The sequence below is a fragment of the Bubalus bubalis genome, chromosome 9 (assembly GCF_019923935.1).
Source record: "Bubalus bubalis isolate 160015118507 breed Murrah chromosome 9, NDDB_SH_1, whole genome shotgun sequence".
Lineage (NCBI taxonomy): Eukaryota > Metazoa > Chordata > Mammalia > Artiodactyla > Bovidae > Bubalus > Bubalus bubalis.
The window spans coordinates 58428461-58451459 of NC_059165.1; the positions used below are offsets into that span (position 1 = coordinate 58428461).

The 22999-nt window shown below is 40.0% G+C and overlaps 1 protein-coding gene across 6 annotated transcripts in view; it reads left to right on the top strand.

Moving 5' to 3' along the window:
• The window catches only part of DIAPH1 (diaphanous related formin 1), a 110743-nt gene that overhangs the window by 9454 nt on the left and 78290 nt on the right, over positions 1 to 22999 (top strand). For 4 of the 6 annotated variants that reach the window (XM_044947559.2, XM_044947561.2, XM_045166573.1 and 1 more), the window contains exons 2-3: positions 21139 to 21165; positions 22192 to 22347. In XM_044947559.2, coding sequence (XP_044803494.2) covers positions 21139 to 21165; positions 22192 to 22347 — 183 coding nt within the window. The remainder of the gene's footprint in view (positions 1 to 21138; positions 21166 to 22191; positions 22348 to 22999) is intronic. The other 2 variants (XM_044947560.2, XM_006062670.4) reach the window with 1 other exon arrangement.

Consider the following 22999-nt stretch of genomic DNA (forward strand, 5'->3'; position numbering starts at 1 on the left):
GGAATTCACTGTTAGGAATTTCATAGAAAATTTTGATGGTATATCTTTTGAGCCCTTTGACTACTGTGGTTTATTAAAACTAGACTTTGCTTCAGTTCAGTTAGTGGGAAAGAAGTATTGGGTCTAGGTTAACAAAGTGCTGTGGCTAAATACCTAACTGCTTTTTGCATTTAATAATTTAGACTTTAAACCATGTCAGGAATCTTAATTAAATCTTTCTTTTCTTAAGCATGTATAAGTAGCTGTTATAGTGCATGCAAAACCTATCTTTCTCCAGGTTATTAAAAAGTTGTCTAAATTATTATTTTTAAAATGTAACCTTGTTTCTTTTGTAAATAGAACAGCTCTAGCAGCATCACTTGTCAGGAATTACTGTCAAGAGCAACAAGTAGTGGTGACGTACAGGGAGGAGGAAGCTGCTGCTAGACCAGCTCTCTAGTTGTCTTTTCTATATTTTAGAACTGGCCCTGAAACTTGACCATAAGGATTGCAAATGGTTACCAACTCCAGGGTCTCTCCTGAGTCTGGGAACTGCTGAAGTTTATTCTCTAGACCTAGCAATTGGTTAATAATTAAGACATTGCCACAGAGGTCCAGGTACCTGGAAACTAGGATTTTCTGTATGATTTGTGGCAAAGAGTAGAGAATACAGTTTCCTTGTTTGTGTGAATCTACCCTAGATCCAAAAGTCGGAAGATCAAGAAGTCATGTGGTTGACCTAACAGGTTCAGTCCATGCGTTTTAAGAGGTTGTAATCTCATCCATGGCTGTAGAAGAATGGACAGGAAAAGCTCAAAGGCCATGAGCATAGGAGTGGGGGCCTTTGAGATTCTGTTAATCCTGAAAGCATTTTCACTGCATATGTGGTGTTATAAACCTTTTGTTTTCCTGTGCTCAGTGTGCTATAGTCTGTAGCTGTTCAAAAGTTGTAGAAATTCAGAGAAATTAAGGAATTAAGTGGAAAGATTACTGAACTGAGAGTCAGAAGACCTAGGTTTCAGAATCTTAGAATGCTGGAGGTGAAAAGGATGGTTAAAAGTTATTTAATTCATATCTCTTATAGATGAAGAAATGTGGGCCTAGAGAAGTGATCTGTCCAAATTCACAGCTAGGACTAGAACCCCCATCTCTCATTCCCAGTGACATATTCTTTCCATATATTTCTACTTAGTCTGACTGCTACTAATTAACCATGTGAACTCTGGGCAAGTGACTCCTCTTTTCTTGGGCTTTTCTTGTAAAATGAGAGAATTATTAATAGCATGAATGATTTCAAAGATCTATGCTAATATCCCAAACTCTGCATGAATAATTTAGAATATAGTTGCGGGCAATGCTAGTTAGTGTCATAGAAGACGGGGAACATGGTCAGCCCTGGAAATCAAGGATTGGTAGAGGAGAGGGGGAAGGGGTTTCATGGGGTGGGGAGTGGTGTGAACACAGGCTCAGGTTTGAGTGTGTGGCTGTAGTAAAAAGAAATGGCCTGGTTATAGCCACCAAGAGGATGGGTGGGAGATGAATCGTTTAAAGAAAGCCACTTCGTAGAGATTATTTTATCCCTGGGAGGAGCTTTTAGGTTCTCTTTCTGTAGAAACCTATAGAAAGCAGGACTGAAAATTTGCATTTGGTAACATGTCATGATGCATGTTGATGCAGTTTTTGGCCTTGTGAATATGTGATGGTGAAGAACTTGAATACATTAGTCTTAAGGTTCCAGCAAATCTCTTCTGCTGCCTAGATGGAGTTTAGATAGTTGTTTGTTTGATTTCCATTCCTTTTCCATTATAATAATCCAGCTTCTCAGACTTTCAGTGATCATTCTAGATTTTTAAAGACAAAACTGTCTTCATCTGGAGTCAAATTGTAGGCTCAGGTGGGAACTGTCATTGAGGGAACAATCTGAGCCTATCTTTGGGTCCTTTCATTTTCTTCTAAACATACTCCAGCACAGTGCAGTGTAGGTTTTTATCGCATGCTAATTTGAAATGTTCTTTAGTCTTTTGTGAAGGCACTATATATGGAGAGAGAGAGAATATGATATCGAGATCTCTTTTGGGGAGGGTGGATCATACCTCCCATCTAGCTTGTAAGGTACCTAAGAGCAGTGATGGTGTTTAGTTCATGTTAACAATATCCTGTTATGTATTTTAGTTTTACTGTTAGTCTTCTGAATCTTGGGATTACTTTTAAGGTTCTCCATTTCTGTGATCTAATGACAATTTTGAAAACATTAGTCCTCTCACCAAGGTAATGGTAAGGCAAAGAGAATCACTGATATGACTATACCAGACCAGAAGAACTCTGTTGAGAAAAGATTTTAATTTTTCTCTAGAGATAGTATCTTAGGTTTTGTCTTGTGTTTAATGAAGGGACATGTCTATAGGATTAAAAATCTCAGCATTATTTCACACAGAACAGGACTTCAACTTTTATCATTATAAATGAGAGCAGTATTTGGCCCAATGGTCTTGGGATTGATAACATATATTTGGGGCTTCCCTCGTAGCTCAGATGGTAAAGAATCTGCCTGCAATGCAGGAGACCCGGGTTCGATCCCAGGGTCTTTAACATACAGTTAAAGTGAACAATTGCTAAGTCCCTGTATTATTGAATCTGTTAGTACAGTAGTCTTTCATAGCTTTATGTAGAATATTAAAGGTCTACATAGAATAAAGAAGATGAAGATGAGACTTCAAGTCCCTAGGATATGTCTGGATCTCCACAAAAAAATGCTGCTAGCAGTAAGATTGCCTTTGTTTTTTTCTCCAAAGTCACATATTTCTGCCCATAACAATGGAGTTCCTTCAGTTCCTTCATTTGGCCTTAGAAGCAAAGTTGTTTTGGACTCTTCTAAAATTATTTCATCTTGCTTTTATGGGGCCTAAAGAGATATTTTTAGTTTTGTTAGTTTTTGTGAAAGATGTGTGTCAGGCTCCCCAGGCATAGAGGCTTCTAGTGATTTCTTGATTCTGGTATTTTAAAAAGATGGGAGTTGGCTTTAGTTGGCAGCTCTTTGCATCCGCCAGGGTTTGTTCGTTACTTACTTCTAGGCCCATGGGTGACGTCTGTTTCCTGTGATTGAAACCACAAGAAGAAGCAGTGAGAAGCCACTGTAGGATATGTCCTATTCAGCAAGCAGCAGACATCGGGCTGCCCTCAAAAGAGCAGGGGTAACTAAGCACTGCTTTTAAGGGTTCCTGAAGAGACCCTAAACGTGATCTGACCTAGCCTCCTCATCTTAACATGAGAAGGCCACTGAGGCCTAGAGGTATTAAGTTGCCCAAGGTCATGTAATTAGGTGAGTTCGCTTTTAGACTCCACTAACTGTTCATTATTCTTTCTCATATTGCATTTTGTAACTAAAGTTTATTAACTGTGCCCTGCCAGATTGTATCCTTAAGCAAAGTACTACTGGAAAAGAGTAAATGCTCGTGGGCATTTTAAATATGAAAATTGGATGATGTTGCTCTGCTTTGCCTTTAAAGGCTGTGCTATGATTTTTTATACTTTTCTTTTGAAATGACTTTTACATACATTTTCAAAATAGCAAAGTCTAAGAACCCTCAATTTTTAAATTTTTATTTCACTTAGTATTTGAACATTTTAGTCATTATTTTTATGCACAGATATTTTTTACAATATTGCAGTTCCAGTTTCTACATGTTTTCTTCTTGTAAAACAATGTCATAAATATTTTTCAGCTTTCTCATCTTTGAAAATTGCTACTTTTGTTTGAAGTGGAAATTTGTTTTTCCTAACCACACCACACAGCTTGTGGGATCTTAATTGCCCCAACCAGGAATCAAACCTGTTCACCCAGCAGTGAAAGCAGAGTCCTAACCACTGGACTGCCAGGAAATTCCTTGGAAATGTATTTTCATTATAAAAGTGATTTTCATTATTATAATTTTCTAAGACAGTATAGATGTGTATAAAAATGAAGTAAAACAATCCCCTCTCTTGTTTTCCAGAAATCATACTTATTTTTTAATAATTAGATCCAAAGAGAAAAGTACATGATATTAATGCATGGAAGTCTCTTTAGAGCCTGAGTACTTTGGCATGAAATTCTGTAATGTGTTTGTGTTAGAACATAGTTCCACACAAGTACAGGTGCTGAAAGTATTAGAAAGTTCTTGTTTTAACTCTTGATTATACCAATATTTCTCATTACAGAGGAGTAATGAGATTTCACCTCATGCTGTCTCCCCACTCCCTTCCCCAAATTTTCTCAAAATCTTAGTTCTAGATTTCTAACAGGCCAGTAAATGTTTACTGTGGTTTCGTAAGATCAAGTCTGGCTTTTTGAGTAGTTTAATTTTTGGATTAGTTAAGCTTATTATCAGTAGGCCCTGATGACTTCTATCGTCACATCATTCAGGAAGGATTGAGCAGGAATGATGTGAGGATAAAGGAAAAGAGGGGTAACCATCACTTAGAAATGAAGGATTTGAGAGTGGCATTTAAAACAAGGTGGCCTCATACTCATTGCCTGTATGTAGCAACAGTGTCAGCTGCAGGAACTTCCTGTCTACCAGGCCTTTGGGTGTGTCATTCACAGGCTCACCCATGAAGGAAGAGTAGATGTTCTGCTTCTCACATCACAACATGGGAGGAGAAGACCGTTGCTACGGAGATTGGAAAACAGCATTCCTGAGTCATTGACTGTTTCCAAATGAATGAACAACACCCCCTTTTTTCCTTAGCTTGTCTAAGCTAAGGCAATAAAGAGATCTAATAAGAAAGTAAAGAACAAGTATCAGTATTTGGATCTTGAGAAATATGTCAAAACTTTGGAAATATAGGTTAACATTATTTATTGCTTTCTATTTATGTATTTGGAAGTTTTATCAGAACCTTCAGATGATGACAGACTGTGTGCACCTCCTTCCTGACAGCAAGGGAGATGGGCGTGTCTGCCACGCCATATGACACATTGGTATGGTAGGAAACTCAGTTCAGTTCAGTTGCTCAGTCATGTCTGACTCTTTGCGACTCCATGGACTGCAGCACGCCAGGCCTACCTGTCCATCACCAACTCCTGGAGTTTACCCAAACTCATGTCCATTGAGTTGGTGATGCCATCCAACTATTTCATCCTCTGTCGTCCCCTTCTCCTCCTGCCTTCAATCTTTCCTAGCATCAGAGTCTTTTCCAATGAGTCAACTGTTCGCATTGGGTGGCCAAATTATGCGGAGTTTCAGCTTCTGCATGAGTCCTTCCAATGAATATTTAGGACCGATTTCCTTTAGGATGGACTGGTTGGATCTCCTTGCAGCCCAAGGGACTCTCAAGAGTCTTCTCCAACACCACAGTTCAAAAGCATCAATTCTTCGCCGCTCAGCTTTCTTTATAGTCCAACTCTCATGTCCATACATGACCACTGAAAAACCATAGCCTCGACTAAACAGTAGTAAACTAGGACTTTAGAACCTGAGTACTTGCTCTGTTGGCAGCTTGTTTTCGCAACCCCTGAGTTCTTTGTAGTGCAAGGGGGTGGCAGTTTGTTTTGGATGGACATAGGGGAAGAATGCAATGTTCCCAGTCTGGTTTCCACCTGTTCTGCTGAGCTGGAATAGTGAAACCTGAGTGGACTGTCCTTCCTGGAGGCTATCAGCTATCTAGGATGCAGGCTCTGCCAGTCCCAGGCTTCAGGACGAGCTAAGCTGGAGGCAAAAGGTTACCTTCTCCTTTTCCTCAAGAGACTTGCCTTGTTGGACAGTTCGAGAACTATTAAAATATACTGGACCTATCTATCAGAGGATTGATTCTAATATTAAGATAGTTTTCCCCCTGGTAGCTTGGATGGTAAAGCGTCTGCCTACAATGTGGGAGACCAGGGTTCAATCCCTGGGTTGGGAAGATCCCCTGGAGAAGGAAATGGCAACCCACTCCAGTATTCATGCCTGGAAAATCCCATGGATTGAGGAGGCTGGTGGGCTACAGTCCATGGGGTCGCAAAGAGTCGGACACGACTGAGTGACTTCTCTTCTTCCCCCTCATTTTAATTATAGTTGGGAAATGTGGTTTTTTTGGAAAGCAGATTCTCATCAGTTTTAGATGGTTATGAGGGAAATTGAGTTTGTTGCTTTAATTTCTAAGTAAATTGCTTCCAGTTTATAAGTAAATTATTGAAAAAAGGAATGGAATATAGGTACCTAATGTTTTTTATATGGCATTTCTCACTTGTGCTTCACATGGGCTACTGCTTAGAATCTTTCCAGGCTCCCTGGTTTGTATCAGGAAACATACTTATTCTGGAAGGCAGGGGTAGACTGAAAGAAATCTTTTAATTAGGAATAAAAGATCTTGGACTCTTCTCTACTGTGTTTCCTTTGTTGTCTCTTGTATGAATTCTGACAGTACTGAGTTTAGCTGTGGGGCTGCCCAGGCAGTGTGGAACTAAGTGGATGAGCTGCTAGAGGCTTACTTACTCCTTCAGCACGTTTTCCTTAGCAATCACGGAGAATGGGAGTGTGCCATCTCATTCCTGGGGTCTGCTAGATAATCTTCAGTTTTCTTTCCCTGAAGCACATTTAACTTTATAAAGGTAAATTAGCTTTATAGTTCATGTTTTTCAGTTTCTCATCATTTTGTGCTTCTCTTTTATAGACTTCCTTTCCTCAGATATACCGTTTTCCTTTGATTTTCTTTTTCCAAGTGGGTACTTCAGTTCTACACAACTGTTGAGTCTTTTGGCACCAGAAAGTAATGATGTCAAAATCTAGTTTGTTTCTCTGTAAATGGTCGATGAGGTATTGACTCATTCAGTGCCGTCTTTGGGCTGTGATTTGAAAATGGAAAGGAAGGTTTCCTACATTTGAAGGTATCCATTATTTCCTTCTCTCTAGTTCTAATTGACTTCTTTATAAGAAGTGGGAATTGAAGGGAGTTTCATTGGTTCCGTCATCATAAATTATATACTTTTTACCAAGCACTTTGCAAAACAAAGTGCTTTACATCTATTTTATTACTCTCCACAGAAACCCTGTGAGACAACATAGTCCTAGAGATAGGAAGACTGAAATTGTGGTGGATAAAAAGAAAAGCTTACATTACCTTTTCTGTCCTTTAGTGGAAACGTAGCAAATCTTGTGGCAAAGATGGAATAGGATTCTTTGGTAACTGAATTCAAGTTTATGTTATGATCCATTACCTTGCTATCCTAAGAAACAATGTCAGTCCTGTACTAGGATAAAATGAATCAGAGCCAGACCTTTCTCTCTGTTCGCTTTGATTCTGAGTGACAGATACCTTACCTGTTACTTCCTGGGTAGATGTATTTGGACTTGGAAGGAAACTATTGTTGGCTACAGTGAGACTTATTTCCCATTTGACTCCTAGGTAGCCTATGTCTTTGTTTCTTTGTTGTTTAGTCACTACGTCCTGTTTGACCCCCTGGACTGTAGTCTGCCAGGCTCCTCTGTCCACAGAATTTCCCAAGCAAGAATACTGGAATGGGTTCCTATTTCCTCTCCACTCAGGGTCCCCCGGCCTTATTCATAGAGAAAGACATTATTCTCAAAAGTTTGGTCTGAGCTGTCTACAACAATCATAAGGTACTGTCATAAACCTTGACTTGAAACTTTTCCTTTGTTTGTTCATTTGAATAAAGTAATGAATAAATTAATTTACTGGGCTTAGAATGATACTCCTAAATCTAGAGTGATGATAATTTTTAAAATATTTATAAAGTATTAGACATGTCAAATGGCAAGAATACACAGAAGAACCATACAAAAAAGATCTTCACGACCCAGATAATCACAGTGGTGTGATCACTCACCTAGAGCTAGACATCCTGGAATGTGAAGTCAAGTGGGCCTTAGAAAGCATCACTACGAACAAAGCTAGTGGAGGTGATGGAATTCCAGTTGAGCTATTTCAAATCCTAAAAGATGATGCTGTGAAAGTGCTGCACTCAATATGCCAGCAAATTTGGAAAACTCAGCAGTGGCCACAGGACTGGAAAAAGTCAGTTTTCATTCCAATCCTAAAGAAAGGCCAGTGATGCCAAAGAATGTTCAAACTATCGCATAGTTGCACTCATCTCACATGCTAGCAAAGTAATGCTCAAAATTCTCCAACCCAGGCTTCAACAATATGTGAACCATGAACTTCCAGATGTTCAAGCTGGATTTAGATAAGGCAGGCAAACCAGAGACCAAAGTGCCAACATCTGCTGGATCATTGAAAAAGCAAGAGAGTTCCAGAAAAACATCTATTTCTGCTTTATTGACTATGCCAAAGCCTTTGACTGTGTGGATCACAATAAACTGTGGAAAATTCTTCAAGAGGTGGGAATACCAGACCACCTGATCCACCTCTTGAGAAATCTGTACGCAGGTCAGGAAGCAACAGTTAGAACTGGACATGGAACAACAGACTGGTTCCAAATAGGAAAAGGAGTACGTCAAGTCTGTATATTGTCACCCTGCTTATTTAACTTATATGCAGAGTACATCATGAGAAACTCTGGGATGGATGAAACACAAGCTGGAATCAAGATTGCTGGGAGAAATATCAATAACCTCAAATATGTAGATGACACCACCCTTATAGCAGAAAGTAAAGAAGAACTAAAGAGCCTCTTGGTGAAAGTGAAAGAGGAGAGTGAAAAAGTTGGCTTAAAGCTCAACATTCAGAAAACAAAGATCATGGCATCCGGGCCCATCACTTCATGGCAAATAGATGGAGAAACAGTAGAAACAGTGGCAGACCAAAATCTGCAGTCACCAGAATCACTGCAGATGGTGACTGCAGCCATGAAATAAAAAGACACTTACTCCTTGGAAGAAAAGTTATGACCAACCTAGACAGCATATTAAAAAGCAGAGACATTACTTTGCCAACAAAAGTCCATCTAGTCAAGGCTATGGTTTTTCCAGTAGTCATGTATGGATGTGAAAGTTGGACTATAAAGAAAGCTGAGCACTGAAGAATTGATGCTTTTGAACTGTGGTATTGGAGAAGACTCTAGAGAGTCCCTTGGACTGCAAGGAGATCCAACCAGTCCATCCTAAAGGAAATCAGTCCTGAATATTCATTGGAAGGACAGATGTTGAAGCTGAAACTCCAATAATTTGGCCACCTGATGCAAAGAACTGACTCATTTGAAAAGACCCTGATGCTGGGAAAGATTGAAGGTGGGAGGAGAAGGGGATGACAGAGGATGAAATAGTTGGATGGCATCACCAACTCAATGGACATGAGTTTGAGTAAACTCCAGGAGTTGGTGATGGACAGGGAGGCCTGGCGTGCTGCAGTCCGTGGGGTCGCAAAGAGTCGGACATGACTGAGCAACTGAACTGAACTGAGACATGTCAAATGAACCAAACATGGATTTCTGCCTCCAAGCAACTTACAGTTCGGTCCACAAAAACAGCTACAATAAATGGTCTGAAGAAGGACCTGATACAAAAGTATTTAGAGCCTGGCTTGACTGAGTCCTTTAGATCTTTTTGTGGTATGACTGACTATGGCTAAGTGTACTATTTATAGATGAGGAATAACGATTTCCTTTTGATATTTGTAGGAGTGCTGTGTCAACTGGTACAGTCTTCACGTGTATATTTTTCTAGAAGTTTTTCTGTAGTAATAGCAGCACGATTATTTTTATAGAATGTTCTCACTAGTACATTTTATGACCTTAATGGTTCCTAAGGAGGCCTGGCGTGCTGCAGTCCATGGGGTCGTGAAGAGTCGGACACGACTGAGCGACTGAACTGAACTGAATGGTTCCTAGAAGTGTGTCTGGTTTTGTTTTGTTTTTAATAAATAGGGGAACTGAAGCATGAGGAATTAATGTGATTCACTCAGAATCATACTTGCAGTGATTTAGGATGCCAGAAGTAAAAATTAGGACTCATGATCTTTTTCCTTTAGCTAAAGTTCTAGATAAATTTTGTCAGTTTGCTTAACGTATTGGTTGCCTGCTTTAATATGACAAACTCAATAGCTTAAAATAAAACCCACTTGTTAGCTCACAGTTCCGTTGGTCAGAAGTCCAGCATGGATCGTGTGGCTGTGTTCTCAGTGTCACAAGGCTGAAATTAAGGTGTCAGCCGGGCCATTCCTCATCTGTAGTTGCTGGAGGAAAACCTTCCAAGTGCATTCAGGTTGGAAGAATTCAGTCTCTTGCAGTGGTAGGCCTGACTTCTCTGTTTCTTCGCTGTCTCTTAGTTCTAGAGGCTGTCTGTAATCCCTGCCGTTTGGCCTCTTAGGCTCAGACCAGAAATGGCGTGTTGAACCTTGTGTTTCTCACTCTTCACTCTAGATTTAAAGGACTTGTATAATTGGGTCAGACCCACACAGATAATTTCTCCTTCTTAAAAGTCTGTCCTTGGGGATTCTCCTGGCAAGACTATTGGAGTGGGTTGCCATGCGCTCCTCCAGGGGATCTTCCCAACCCAGGGATGGAACCCAGGTGTCCCACATTGCAGGCGGATTCTTTACCGACTGACCCACAAGGGAAGCCCTCTTAAAAGTCGGTTTGGCAAATATAACCTAATCACAAGAGTGATAGCCTATCATATTTACAGTTCTGATGATTATACAGATTATGTACCTCAGGCTAGAAATCTTGAGGGAAGTCCTAGAATTCTTCCACACTAAACATTTCCCTCACTCTGAATTAGCCCATGAGCAGGTGTGGATGTCAGAAGAGGGAGAGCTGGGAATTAAGTATATTGAGGCAGTGAACTGCATTGTGATTGTGGGTTTTATGAGAAAAACCTGTAGTTCCTAGGAATCCTGGACCTCCAAAGAATCATCACAGAGTAGGGGCCAAGGGGCATTCAGCTGTGGTGTTTTCCCTTAGCCAAGAGCTCAGATATAGTTGTTCCCGATAAGGTAGCCTGAACAAAATCTTTAGAAAGTACTAAAATATGGACTTGCTCTTGTAGGCTTATATTACTCCTGTGCTAGCCACATGGTTCATGAGGTAATTGTCCATGATTGACTGTCCTTGTGAAGCACATTGGTAGAAATTAGAAACACTCTTTGCTGTGTAATGTACTCTGTGATCAGAATAATGCTTAATCATATTCTCTTAATAGATCTCTGCTAACTTCTCTTCTTCTATGGACACTACGTGATTACCTTTTGTTTGGCTATGTGAGAGACTATCCTTAATTGAGAATTCTATGCCCTTTTTCTGACTGGAGGGAAAAGTTAAAGATTCAGGGACTTGGGTAGAAGTGAATCAGTGCCTTGGATGAATTTTCTTATATCCTTTAATTTATAATAAGTCCAATTCTGTTACTAGGCAAACAGAGGGAACCTCTGTCCAAAAGACTGGCAAATTTAGTCCAATTGACCAACTCTTAAAAAGCTGAAGTATTAATAGATTCAGCTACCACCACCACCACAACAAATCCAGTTATAGAAAAGGAGTTTTAGATTTCATTTGCATTTATTATGATACTAATTGATCAGGGTATGTTTCAAATTCATTCGGTCATAAATTAGTTTGGCCTCAAGGGGCATACTTTGGGATCTTGACTTTAATTTTTGGTTTCTTTGAGAAACCAAACTGTAAAGTGTCTAGGAAGTTTCTTGCTTCCTGTAGATGGTAACCAAAAGATTTATCTTACCACTTATTACATTAGGATGTGGTGACTGAATCAGAGCTTTGAATTATACTCTGGAAGGAAAGTGAGGGGACAGCTTTTCATTTTTATTTTGATTGATGGTCTTAATGCAGAGCAGTACCCAGCCAAATATATTTATTTTGATGCTATTACAAATGCAGTGCACCTTTGAGCAATTTGTGTTAATTTAAGTAAGATTTGATAATACTGAGACTCTTTTAGAGAAATTGAATTTTTATTAAATGCAGTTTAAGGTCTTTTCCTGTACCAACTAATGACCTTCAGAAATTTATTTGCTCATTTAATTCTATTGAACAAAAAATTCCTATCGAATAAATTGTTTTTCTGCCCCTTTAAAAATATTTTGTGCTTCTATCAATAATTGTTTGCATATAAATGAAATATTATTATAGAAATTGAGTTACCAGCAGAAATCTAGACTATGTTTAAATGACAGTATTGCCACTGTGAGATCGAGGCTCCCAAGAGAAAATAAACAAGACCATCTTGGAGGCACAATCTGACCTTAGATTCTCCGAGTGTTTACAAGGGCTCTTTCTGAGGGTGTCAGTGGGTCAAGCCATGGGGAATGTAGGGGGTCACCATAAAGATCCTGAAATCTTTGCACCGATTCACTTCTACCCAATTCCCTGAATCTTTAACTTTTCCCTCCAGACAGAAAAAGGGCATAGAGTTCAGATGTTAGACCTCCTGTTTCCTGTATTTCAGGTCTGTCACTTTCTTGGTTTGCTGCCATATTTTGGTGGAGTGTATCCTACAGTTGCTTCCTAAGGTGCACTTGGATACATTTGCTGAAGACTTTAATGTCTGAAAAATGTCTATTCTGAACTCACATTTGATTAATATTTTGGGTATAGAATTCTAAGTTAGAAAAATTTTTTTATAAACTGCCTTTTTTGTTGTTTAGCTTTTTGTATATATTAGTAGTTTAAGAAATTCAAAGCTTCTCTGATGCTTTTGACCAGTTTTCCTCCCTTCTTTTTGTCTCACATCTCCCCCTGCCCTCCACTGTGTGGCATTTGGAATCTTAGTTCCCCAACCAGGGATCAAACTTACACTACTCTGCAGTGAAAGCATGAAGTCTCAACCACTGGATGGCAAGGGAAGTCCCCCTTCTTTCAAATTGTAAAATTTTCTTTGTTTTCCTAGTGTTTTGGAATTTCACCATGGTATGCCTTTGTGTGGTGATGTGTCTTTTGTGATGGAGACATCCTTCAGTACTGGGAAATATTTTTTTACATTAACGTATAGTTGATTTACAATGTTGTATAAGTTTCTGCTGTACAGCAAAGTGATTCAGATATACACGTGTGCATTCTTTTTTTACATTTTTTTCAGTTATGGTTTATGCATGTTACTGCAAATAGCATTATTTTGTTCTTTTTTTATTGCCATGTAATATTGCATTGTATATATGAACCATATCTTCTTTTTTCATCTGATGATGGACATTTGGGTTGTTGCCTTGTCGTGGTTATTGTGAACAGTGCTGTTTATGAACATAGGGGTGCATGTATCTTTTTAAATTACAGTTTTCTGCATATATGCTCAGGGATGGGATTGCTGGATCATATGGCAACTCTGTTTTTAGTCTTTTGAGGAATCTCCATAGTCCATAGTGGCTGTACCAAGTTACATTCAGTGCTAGGAAATATTCTTGAATTATCTCCTCGATAGCTTGGTCCTCTGTTTTCTCCTGTTCTTTGGGTATTGTACTTGCCAAACGGATCTAATTTTCTTATCTTTACTCTCAGTTTCCCATCTCTGTCTTTTTGCTCTACTTTGGGGAGATTTCCTCAAGTTCTTAGCTTTCAGCCTTTCTTGAGTTTTCTGTTAAGTTTCTGTTTTCATGTGTTCAGCTTCTAAGGGTTCTTTTTTTCTCTGAATATTTCTTCTTAAAATGGCATTATGAGGACTTCCTAGGCTCCAATGGGCTTCCCTGGTAGCTCAGCTGGTAAAGAATCCACCTGTAATGCAGGAAACCTCAGTTCAATTCCTGGGTCGGGAATATCCACTGGAGAAGAGATAGGCTACCCACTCCAATATTCTTGGGCTTCCCTGGTGGCTCAGCTGGTAAAGAATCCACTTGGGTTCAATCCCTGGGTTGGGAACATCCCCTGGAGAAGGGAAAGGCAACCCACTCCAGTATTCTCGCCTGGAGAATTCCACGGACTGTATATTCCACAGAGTCAGACACAAGTGAGCAACTTTCACTTTCACTTAGGCTCCAGTGGTTAAGACTCCATGCTTCCACAGTGGGGCACCATTCGATCCCTGATCAGGGAACTGTGATCTTGCATGCTGCATTGCGTAGCCAAAAAAAAAAAAAAAAAAAAAAACAAAAAAACCCACAAAAAAACCCAGCATTATGTTCTCCCTTATAGATATTAGTTTTTTTCTATTCTTTCTTTTTGCATAGTCTCTATATAAGGAATTGCTTTTTCCCTCTCTCACATTTGTATTTTTCCTTATGTGTTTAATAATCCTTGGTTTTCCATGTTCAAAAATGAGGGACTAAAAAAAAAAAAAATGAGGGACTAAAAAATTCGTTGGAAACTGGATCCATGGGTAGAGCTTGTTAGCTGTGCAGTTTATTGTAGGCTTGCCCTGTTCAATATAAATGTAATATAATGTGAGTCACATATGTAATTGTAGGTTTTCCAGTAGCCACAGAAAAAGGCAAAAAGAAAAAAGTGAAAAGAATCATGTGAAATTAACTTTAATAATGTTTTTTAACCTTGTATATCTAAAATATTGTTTCGATGTATAATAGATACATATTAATTGTTAATGATGTTTTTACCTTGTTTTTTATATGAAGTTATTGAACTGCAGTTTATTTTATATCTTACAGCACATCTCAATTTGAATGCTAAATTTTGGTGGATATACTTGATATGTATTTAGATTTCATAAAATTTACAAGTGAAAGGTAGATTCACATACCTAGCATATTCCAAACATACTTAAGTTTAACAATAACATACTAGTTTTTAATTTAAATTTTTTTTTAATTAAATAAAATTTAAAATTCCTGTTTCAGTTGCACTAGGCACATTAGAAATGCTCAGTGGTGAACAAGATAGAAAACCCGGAGATAAACCCATGCACCTGTGGGCACCTTATCTTTAACAAATGGAGAAAAAACAGCCTCTTTAATAAGTGGTGCTGGGAAAACTGGACAACTATATGTAAAAGAATGAAACTAGAATACTTGCTAACACTATATACACAAAAAATAACTCAAAATGGATTAAAGACTTAAATGAAGGCCAAAAACTGTGAAGCTTTTAGAGGAAAACAAAGACAGTACACTCTTTGACATACACCACAGCAAGATCCTCTTTGACCCACCTCGTAGAGTAATGGAAATAAAAATAAACAAATGGGACTTAATTAAACTTAAAAGCTTTTGCACAGCAAAGGAAACAATAAACGAGATTAAAAGACAACCCTCAGAATGGGAGAAAATACTTGCAAACGAAACAACTGACAAAGGATTAATCTCCAGCATATATAAACAGCTCATATAGCTCAACATGAGGAAAACAACCCAATCAAAAAATGGGCAGAAGACCTAAACAAACATTTCTCCAAAGAAGACATATAGATGGCTAAACACATGAAAAGATGCTCAACATTGCTCATTATTAGAGACAAGCAAATCAAAACTACAATGAGGTATCACTTTACACCAGTCAGAAGGCTGCTGCTGCTAAGTCGCTTCAATCATGTCCGATTCTGTGTGACCCCATAGACAGCAGCCCACCAGGCTCGCCCGTCCCTGGGATTTTCCAGGCAAGAACACTGGAGTGGGTTGCCATTTCCTTCTCCAGTGCATGAAAGTGCAAAGTAAAAACGAAGTCGCTCAGTCGTGTCTGACTCTTCGCGACCCCATGGACTGGCTCCTCCGCCCATGGGATTTTCCAGGCAAGAGTACTGGAGCCAGTCAGAATGGCCATCATCAAAAAATCTACAAGCAATAAATGCTGGAGAGGGTGTCGAGAAAAGGGAACGCTCTTGCACTGTTGGTGGGAATGTTCATTGGTACAACCACTATGTGTGTGTGTTAGTCTCTTAGTCGTGTCTTACTCTTTGTGACCCCATGGACTTCTCCAGGGTATTCCCTTCTCCAGGAGATCATTTCAAACCAGGGATCAAACCCAGGTCTGCCACATTGCAGGGAGATTCTTTACCATCTGAGCCACCAGGGAAGCATTGAAACATACAGCACCATATATAAAATAAATAGCCAGTGGGAGTTTGCTGGATGAAGCAGGGAACCCAAAGCTAGTGCTCTGTGATAACCTAGTGGGATGGGGAGGGAGGTGGGAAGAAGGTTCAAGAGGGAGGAGACATATGTATACCTATGGCTGATTCATGTTCATGTATGACAGAAACCATCACAATATTGTAAAGTAATTATCCTTCCATTAAAAATAAAATAAATACTTAGTATTTACTTGTGGCTGGTAGCTACCATATTGGACTACATAGCTCTATGGTGACCTGCTTGGACTATGTCAGTAGTTTAAGGTGGTTTTTCAGTTCCCCAGAGAAGGCTCTTCCAACCTTCTGTCTCAAGGGTAAGGATTTTGGGGTGCTAGAGTCCTGAGAAACTAGAAAGGGGAAGGTGCTGGGTGTCTCAGCATATACAGTACACATAGATTAACTACTTGTCTTTTTGGTATAGGATTTCTGCCCACAACTGTGCCTGGCATCCCCCGAGCCAGAGATCTGTGTTTTACCCTCTTCTAAGAATAAATTTCCAGATTTATGCTGGAGTAAGGGAGGTTGGAGAAGGCAATGGCAACCCACTCCAGTACTCTTGCCTGGAAAATCCCACGGACAGAGGAGCCTGGTGGGCTGCAGTCCATGGGGTCGCGAAGAGTCGACACGACTGAGCGACTTGACTTTCACTTTTCACTTTCATGCATTGGAGAAGGAAATGGCAACCCGCTCCAGTGTTCTTGCCTGGAGAATCCCAGGGATGCAGGAGCCTGGTGGGCTGCCCTCTATGGGGTCGCACAGAGTCGGACACGACTGAAGCGACTAGCAGCAGCAGCAGCAGCAGCAGCAGCAGCAGCAGCAGCAGCAAGGGAGGGTAGTCTCCTGATGGCATGAGGGGAGGTGCTTTGGGGATAATGGGAGGATCTACAGGTCCAACTGCTTCTATAAGTGAAAAGTGAAAGTCACTCAGTTGTGTCCAACTCTTTGCGACCCCATGGACTATACAGTCCATGAAATTCTCCAGGCCAGAATACTGGAGTGGGTAGCCTTTCCCTTCTCCAGGAGATCTTCCCAACCCAGGGATCAAACCCAGGTCTCCCGCATTTCAGTCAGATTCTTTACCAGCTGAGCCACAAGGGAAGCCCAAGAAAACTGGAGTGGGTAGCTTATCCCTTCTCCAGCAGATCTTCCCGACCCAGGAATCCAACCGGGTTTTCCTGCATGGCAGGCGGATTCTTTACCAGCTGAGCTATGTAACTGCTTCTTAAATAGCCTTCAAACCAATCTTATTTTTGGCTTCCCTCTCCTCCATCTGCTCATTTCTGTAAGTATTATACCTGGTGCTGCTAATTCCTGAGCCTGTTTAGGATTCCTAAGTACAGTCTGGATAGTTATTAGCTTTTCCTTCATCAGGTTTAGGGCTCATTTTTCTTAGATCTGTTGAGTCTTAGTCCCAGCTTCAAAAGTTTGGTTATAATTATGCTTTTCTTGTTCTTCCCAACCCTGTAGGCTCCTTCCTTTTGTTTTTTCCCATAAAAATTCCTTTTCTGTAGATGTAGAAAGATTTCAAAAAGGGGGGAAATTTAATTCAGCTTACTGTCTTTTACCTGGATGTATTATTCATGAGCAGATTTTGATATGTTAAAATTTTTTCATTCTGTATTTATGCTTACTTCAGTATCTGTATTTGTAGTTAAAGGTTTTAGTATATAGCTTCAGTAGAAGACTTGGTAGGAGGGGCAGGAAGATGAAATATTTAGTGCAGTAAGGGTTTGTAGTTTGAAGGCAGAAAATAATTGATAGCAAACAAGGGAAAAGATGAGCATAGAGGCATAAAGAAATAGGTGGGATCATTAGAGATCATCACAAAGCTTGAACTTCTGGGGCATAATGCATAAATACAGCTCCAGTAGCGTTTGTCTTCTAGGACTCCACTATTTTTAGTCATTCTTACTTTTCATGAGCTAGGAACCTCATGTTAACTACCTCAGAGAATCCACAAAGCATGTTATGTATCTTAGAAAATTCACAAAACAGTTAATGATACAATTAGGGAAAAAACCTCACAAAGCTTACCATTTGTAAACTGTAAGATCCTCAAGGAAAACACATGTAACATTAAATAAGTAAATTAATACACGCTTAATATACTGTAGCAGCAGGTTCCATTTCAGTAATAGAGCTGAGCTTACAGTTTGGGTGTTCTGTTGGGTTCTGAAACAGAATTTTGCCTATACTGTGATTCACTTTGCTGGTAGATGCTGCCCTCTGTTGGGAGTAGTTAAGAAAATACATGGATCAGTTTTGCTGTCCTTACTCAAATCGAGCACTAAAACATGGATACTCTTTTTAAAGGAATTAACCTGTTTCTAATGATGCACCAAGGAAATCTAAGGAGACTGGTTTCTTCCTTTTTAAGAAAACAGATGTTTACTTTTGTGTGTCTAAAAGCAACAGTTAGTGGGCATTAAATGGGAACAAGACAAGAATTTGGGGAATGCAAAGGTTTAGGGCTATCTGGAGACCAGAGTTCCATACCCAGCTTGCCCTTATATGACCTCAGTGATTTACTCCATCTGTCTGGGCTTCAGTTTCTTCACCGATGCAATGAAAAGGTGGAACAAATCTCCAGGGATTGGGATTTTAGGAGAGCAGCCCCAAATTATGGTCTTTGTTCATAGGAGATACAATGATTGAGTCTTAGGCTCTGCCCTGAAGGAACTTAGTCTGGAAATAGCTAGAGGAGACAGACAATCAAAATACAGTTGTAATCCACTTGTAGTGCTGTGAGGCAGGCAAGTACCTATTTCTGCAGAAGGACAAGGAGAGGCACCTTTCCAGTTAGAGGTGGTGTCATCCCATAGGGCCTGTTGGAGCTAGTCTTGAAAGCACAGTCTCCACAGAGGGAAGCAGCAGCCTAGAGAAAGTTTGCAGTGGTGAGGCAGCGTGATCTGTCTGTGGATCTGCAATGAGTTCAGGATGCCCAGAAGATAGGGTTTGAGGTAGAGGGCTTGTTGAGAGATGAGTCAAGACAAAGAAGTCAGAAGTGTCCTATGTGATGCTAAGGAATTCAGATCTTAACCCAAGGGCAGTAGGGAACTATTGCAAGGTTTTAAATGAGAAATAACCCAGACAGCTCAACATTTTAGAATAATTACTCATTGGAGAAAGAAAGGGCAACCCACTTCAGTGTTCTTGCCTGGAGAATCGCAGGGACAGAGGAGCCTAGTGGGCTGCTGTCTATGGTGTCACACAGAGTCGGACACGACTAAAGCGACTTAGCAGCAGCAGCAGCACTCTTGGATTTAGTGTAGAGCGTGGATTTTGTGTTGGGCAGATGAGAGTGAAGGAAGGGACATGAGTTAGGAGGCTATTACAGTAAATCAAACGACAGATCATACCACTAGGATGGAGGGAAGAGAAATGAGTCTGCAGACAGAAAAAAACAAGTTGCTGGTTTCCTGTTCTTTAACTTAACCTGAAGCTATGAAGAGTCCAGCTGGCACTGATTCATTAGACCCAGGTTCTGTTATCTATGTTATATCCCTCCCAGAATTGTTTCGGTTGTTGTTTGGTTCTGATGGAACGTTTTGAGTTTGGAGGACAAGGTTCTGGACTGGAAGCACTTGCTCTAGGAACAAGGAAGTGTAACCTTGGTAGTGGCAACCTGACTATAAACACTCACCCTTTGTGTGGCTTGTTTTGCCTCTGTGTCAGGCGACCCAGAGCGATGACAAAAGGAACTGTGAGTCTCCCTGGTGTTGCAGTCTCTGCCTCGTGATCCTTCTGCCTTGGCTGCCCAGTGAGCAGTGCACACACAAGGTAGCTTCAGATTCCATGGACATTGAGCAAAGTTCTTAGGGTTTTGGGTGAGTGATTAGCATTCCATCAGCAGGAGGTTGACCTCCTCTGGACTGTGGAGGGCAAAGTTAAAATTCACAGTTTACATGGGATTTAACCGAACTCTTGACATCGGGCACATGGGTATAATGACATAGATTTTTCTTGTCTGTAAAAAGGTTAGTAGAATAATTTTGTGGCAGTGTCAAATAGTTTTTCATTAGTTGAAGAATGTTACTCAAGAGGCATTTATTATACTCTTCTAAGAACAGCAAAAATAAGATTAAAAAATGTTTTTGGCCGCACTCAGTGGCATGCGGCATCTTGGTCCCCAACCAGGAATTGAACCCATATCCCCTGCATTGGAAGGCAGAGTCTTAACCACTGGACCTCCAGGGAAATCCCTGGTTTAAAACTACGTATTAGAATGAAGAATTCCTGCTTTCCTGTACCTGCTTGAATCAGACTTTTTTGGGTAAAGTACAGTACACATACAGAAGAGAAGAGAATATAAAACATACAGAAAAGTTATAAACAGAACATCCATGTATCCATCATCCATATCAAGAAATAGAATATTATTGTAAGCACCCCTGAAGCCCCCATCCCTTTCTACAGTCATTATTCTTCCACCCACCCCAGGTAACCACTGTTTTGCCATTTGTGGTAATCATTCTCTTTATGATTGTACATCCTAGATAATATAATTTAATTTTGCATGTTTTTAATCTCAATGTAAAAGAAATAATACATTCACTTTTATATTTGTGAGTAGCTATATGTTCATTCACTTTCTGCACGTAATTATTTTCCACTGTACCATGATACCAGTTTACCCATTCTACTCCAGGTGGCTGTTTGGATTGTCCTCTGTTTTAGATATTACAGTGTTGCTGTGAACATTCTTGTTATACTCAGCCTGCTATGTAAGTGCAACTTTCTGAAGGAAAGGTAGATTTATAGAAACTGTTGTGTTGAGTTGTGATATAGCTGCATATTTTCACTTTACTAGATTCTGTTTTCCATTGTGTTTTCCAAAGTGGCCGTAACAATTTACATTACACCAACAGTGTGTGAGAGCTCCTGCTACTCTGTGACTAGACACACATGAATATTTTTGCCAGTCTTGAGTGTAAAATGATAATCTTGTTGTGGTTTTGGCCTGCATTTCCTTGTTTACTAATGAAGTTGAACACATTTCATAGGTTTATTGGTCATCTGATTCAGAGTTTTTTTAGTTCTCCACCTCTTTTAGTGACCTTAAAACTCCTCCTGCCCCTTACCTAAGGGAATGTGCTAAGGAGTATGCCAGAAATCTAGCTTGTAGGAAGGAGCCTAGATCCTTTCAACTTGTTTTCTCCTCTTTTTTTTCCCAGTCCATCTGGTGTTTAGGAAGTTTCCTGGCATTTCACTGATTTCTCTTCCCTCTCTTCTCCTTCCTTTTTCCTGTTCCTAGACTCTGAAGAGACTCATGGCAGATGAGGTAAGGAAATTTTGTTCAGCATGTGCATGGCTCATTTCCTACACTATGGTATTTGCCAGTTGCAATAACTTTGACTTTCTATAACTTATAAATGTGATATGGGTTCTACTCTCAGGGCCTCCCAAAGCTTTTCTCTAACTCTTTGCTCTGTTTGATTTATTGCATGCATTTCCCTGGCACATTCACTGACTTCCAAGGTTAGGCATGTTCTTTAAACTCCGAGCTGACTTGCTGTCTGGATGCCACTTGCTGTCTGGATGCCATATCATTGGAACCCCCAGAATGCTTGCAGATACTAACTGTTATTTTCAAACAGGTCATGCCGATAAGCTGCAGTTTATCGGTAGCTCTTTTTGAATTGAACACCTGTCCTTGTGGTTTGAGGAATGATTGAGGTTGGTTGACAGAGAGATGGCATATATAGCCCTGAAGCCTGAAGTACAACAGATTATTTTCTTTGTGAAGAGGATTTTGGAGAATGTATGTTGAACTTTTGCGGCTTGCATAACACAAGTGTTATGGAGTGTACAGAAGAAAGAAATAACAATGGTTCCTGGTTTTAAGGCATTTCCTTGTTTCTTGTATATAACTTGTATCAAAATCATGATCAGACTTATCTCTCGAAGGGAGAGGTCCTCTGAGGATCTGGCCACAGTTGTTACTGGATAGCTAGAGGGAAACAGAGGGCATTTTACTGAGCACGCCACATGTGAGATACTTTCAGTTCTCTGTTGCTCGAGGGCTTAGAAATGGCAAAGGAGCTAAAGAGCAAAGTTCTCTTTTTTAGACAGGTTCCAAATTTTAGTATTTCATTCCTCTTATCTTTGGATGAAGGTGAGAGTACAGAGTCAGTGTAGTAAATTAGATACAAGAAAGACTGATTTCTCTTTGTCATGTCAGAAGAGCCTTGGAACTGCCCACAAACCAAAGAAACCATGGGTGAATAAGAGGCTAGAGGCTGTTTGAGGTATGGTTTGTTGTGTAAATAAAAATGGGTCACTGCTAATACTTGTTTCTCTTCCTCAGCTGGAGAGATTTACCAGCATAAGAAGTAAGAAGGAGAAAGAAAAGCCCAATTCTGCTCATAGAAATTCTTCTGCATTTTATGGGGATGATCCCACAGCACAGTCATTGCAAGATGTTTCAGATGAGCAAGTTCTAGTACTCTTTGAACAGATGCTGGTAAGTTCCCCACCTCAAAACATTGCTTCTTCTTGAAAATGCTTTTATGGGCATGTTTGTTGTTCAGTCACTAAGTCGTGTCTGACTCTTTGAGACCTCCTGAACTGTACCTGCCAGGCTTCTCTGTCTATGGGATTGCCCAGGCAAGAATACTGGAGTGGGTTGCCATTTCCTTCTCCATTTATAGGCATATTGGGCCCTTTTTCATGCACAGCCCTCCTTAACTAGCCCTTAGTTACAAAAAAAAACCCCTCTAGGTTTAACAGAGAACTTAATAGCAGCTCCATTGATGAAGGGACTAAATATACAGGCAACAGTCCGTAGATTGGAATCTGTGAATTAGGCTTAGAAATATCTGATCACTGACCACTTTGTTAGTCTCCTTTAGCCCAGCAGCACTTAAGCCACAAAGATATAGAGTGAATGGGCCAACTCATGTGGTAGTGTGATGACAGCCAGAGTTGATAAAGATTTAAAACATTCACAACAAAATCTCTACAAAGCAGAAACTTTGGAGACGTGGAGAGGCATCATTTGCCCAAGGTCTTCTGTTTAGTGGTAAATCTGGAAAGAGAATTCTGATGTTATAATCACTAGAAGACCTTTAAAGATTGGGGCTGAGGTCAGTTCAGTAATAAACTGTGCATGGATG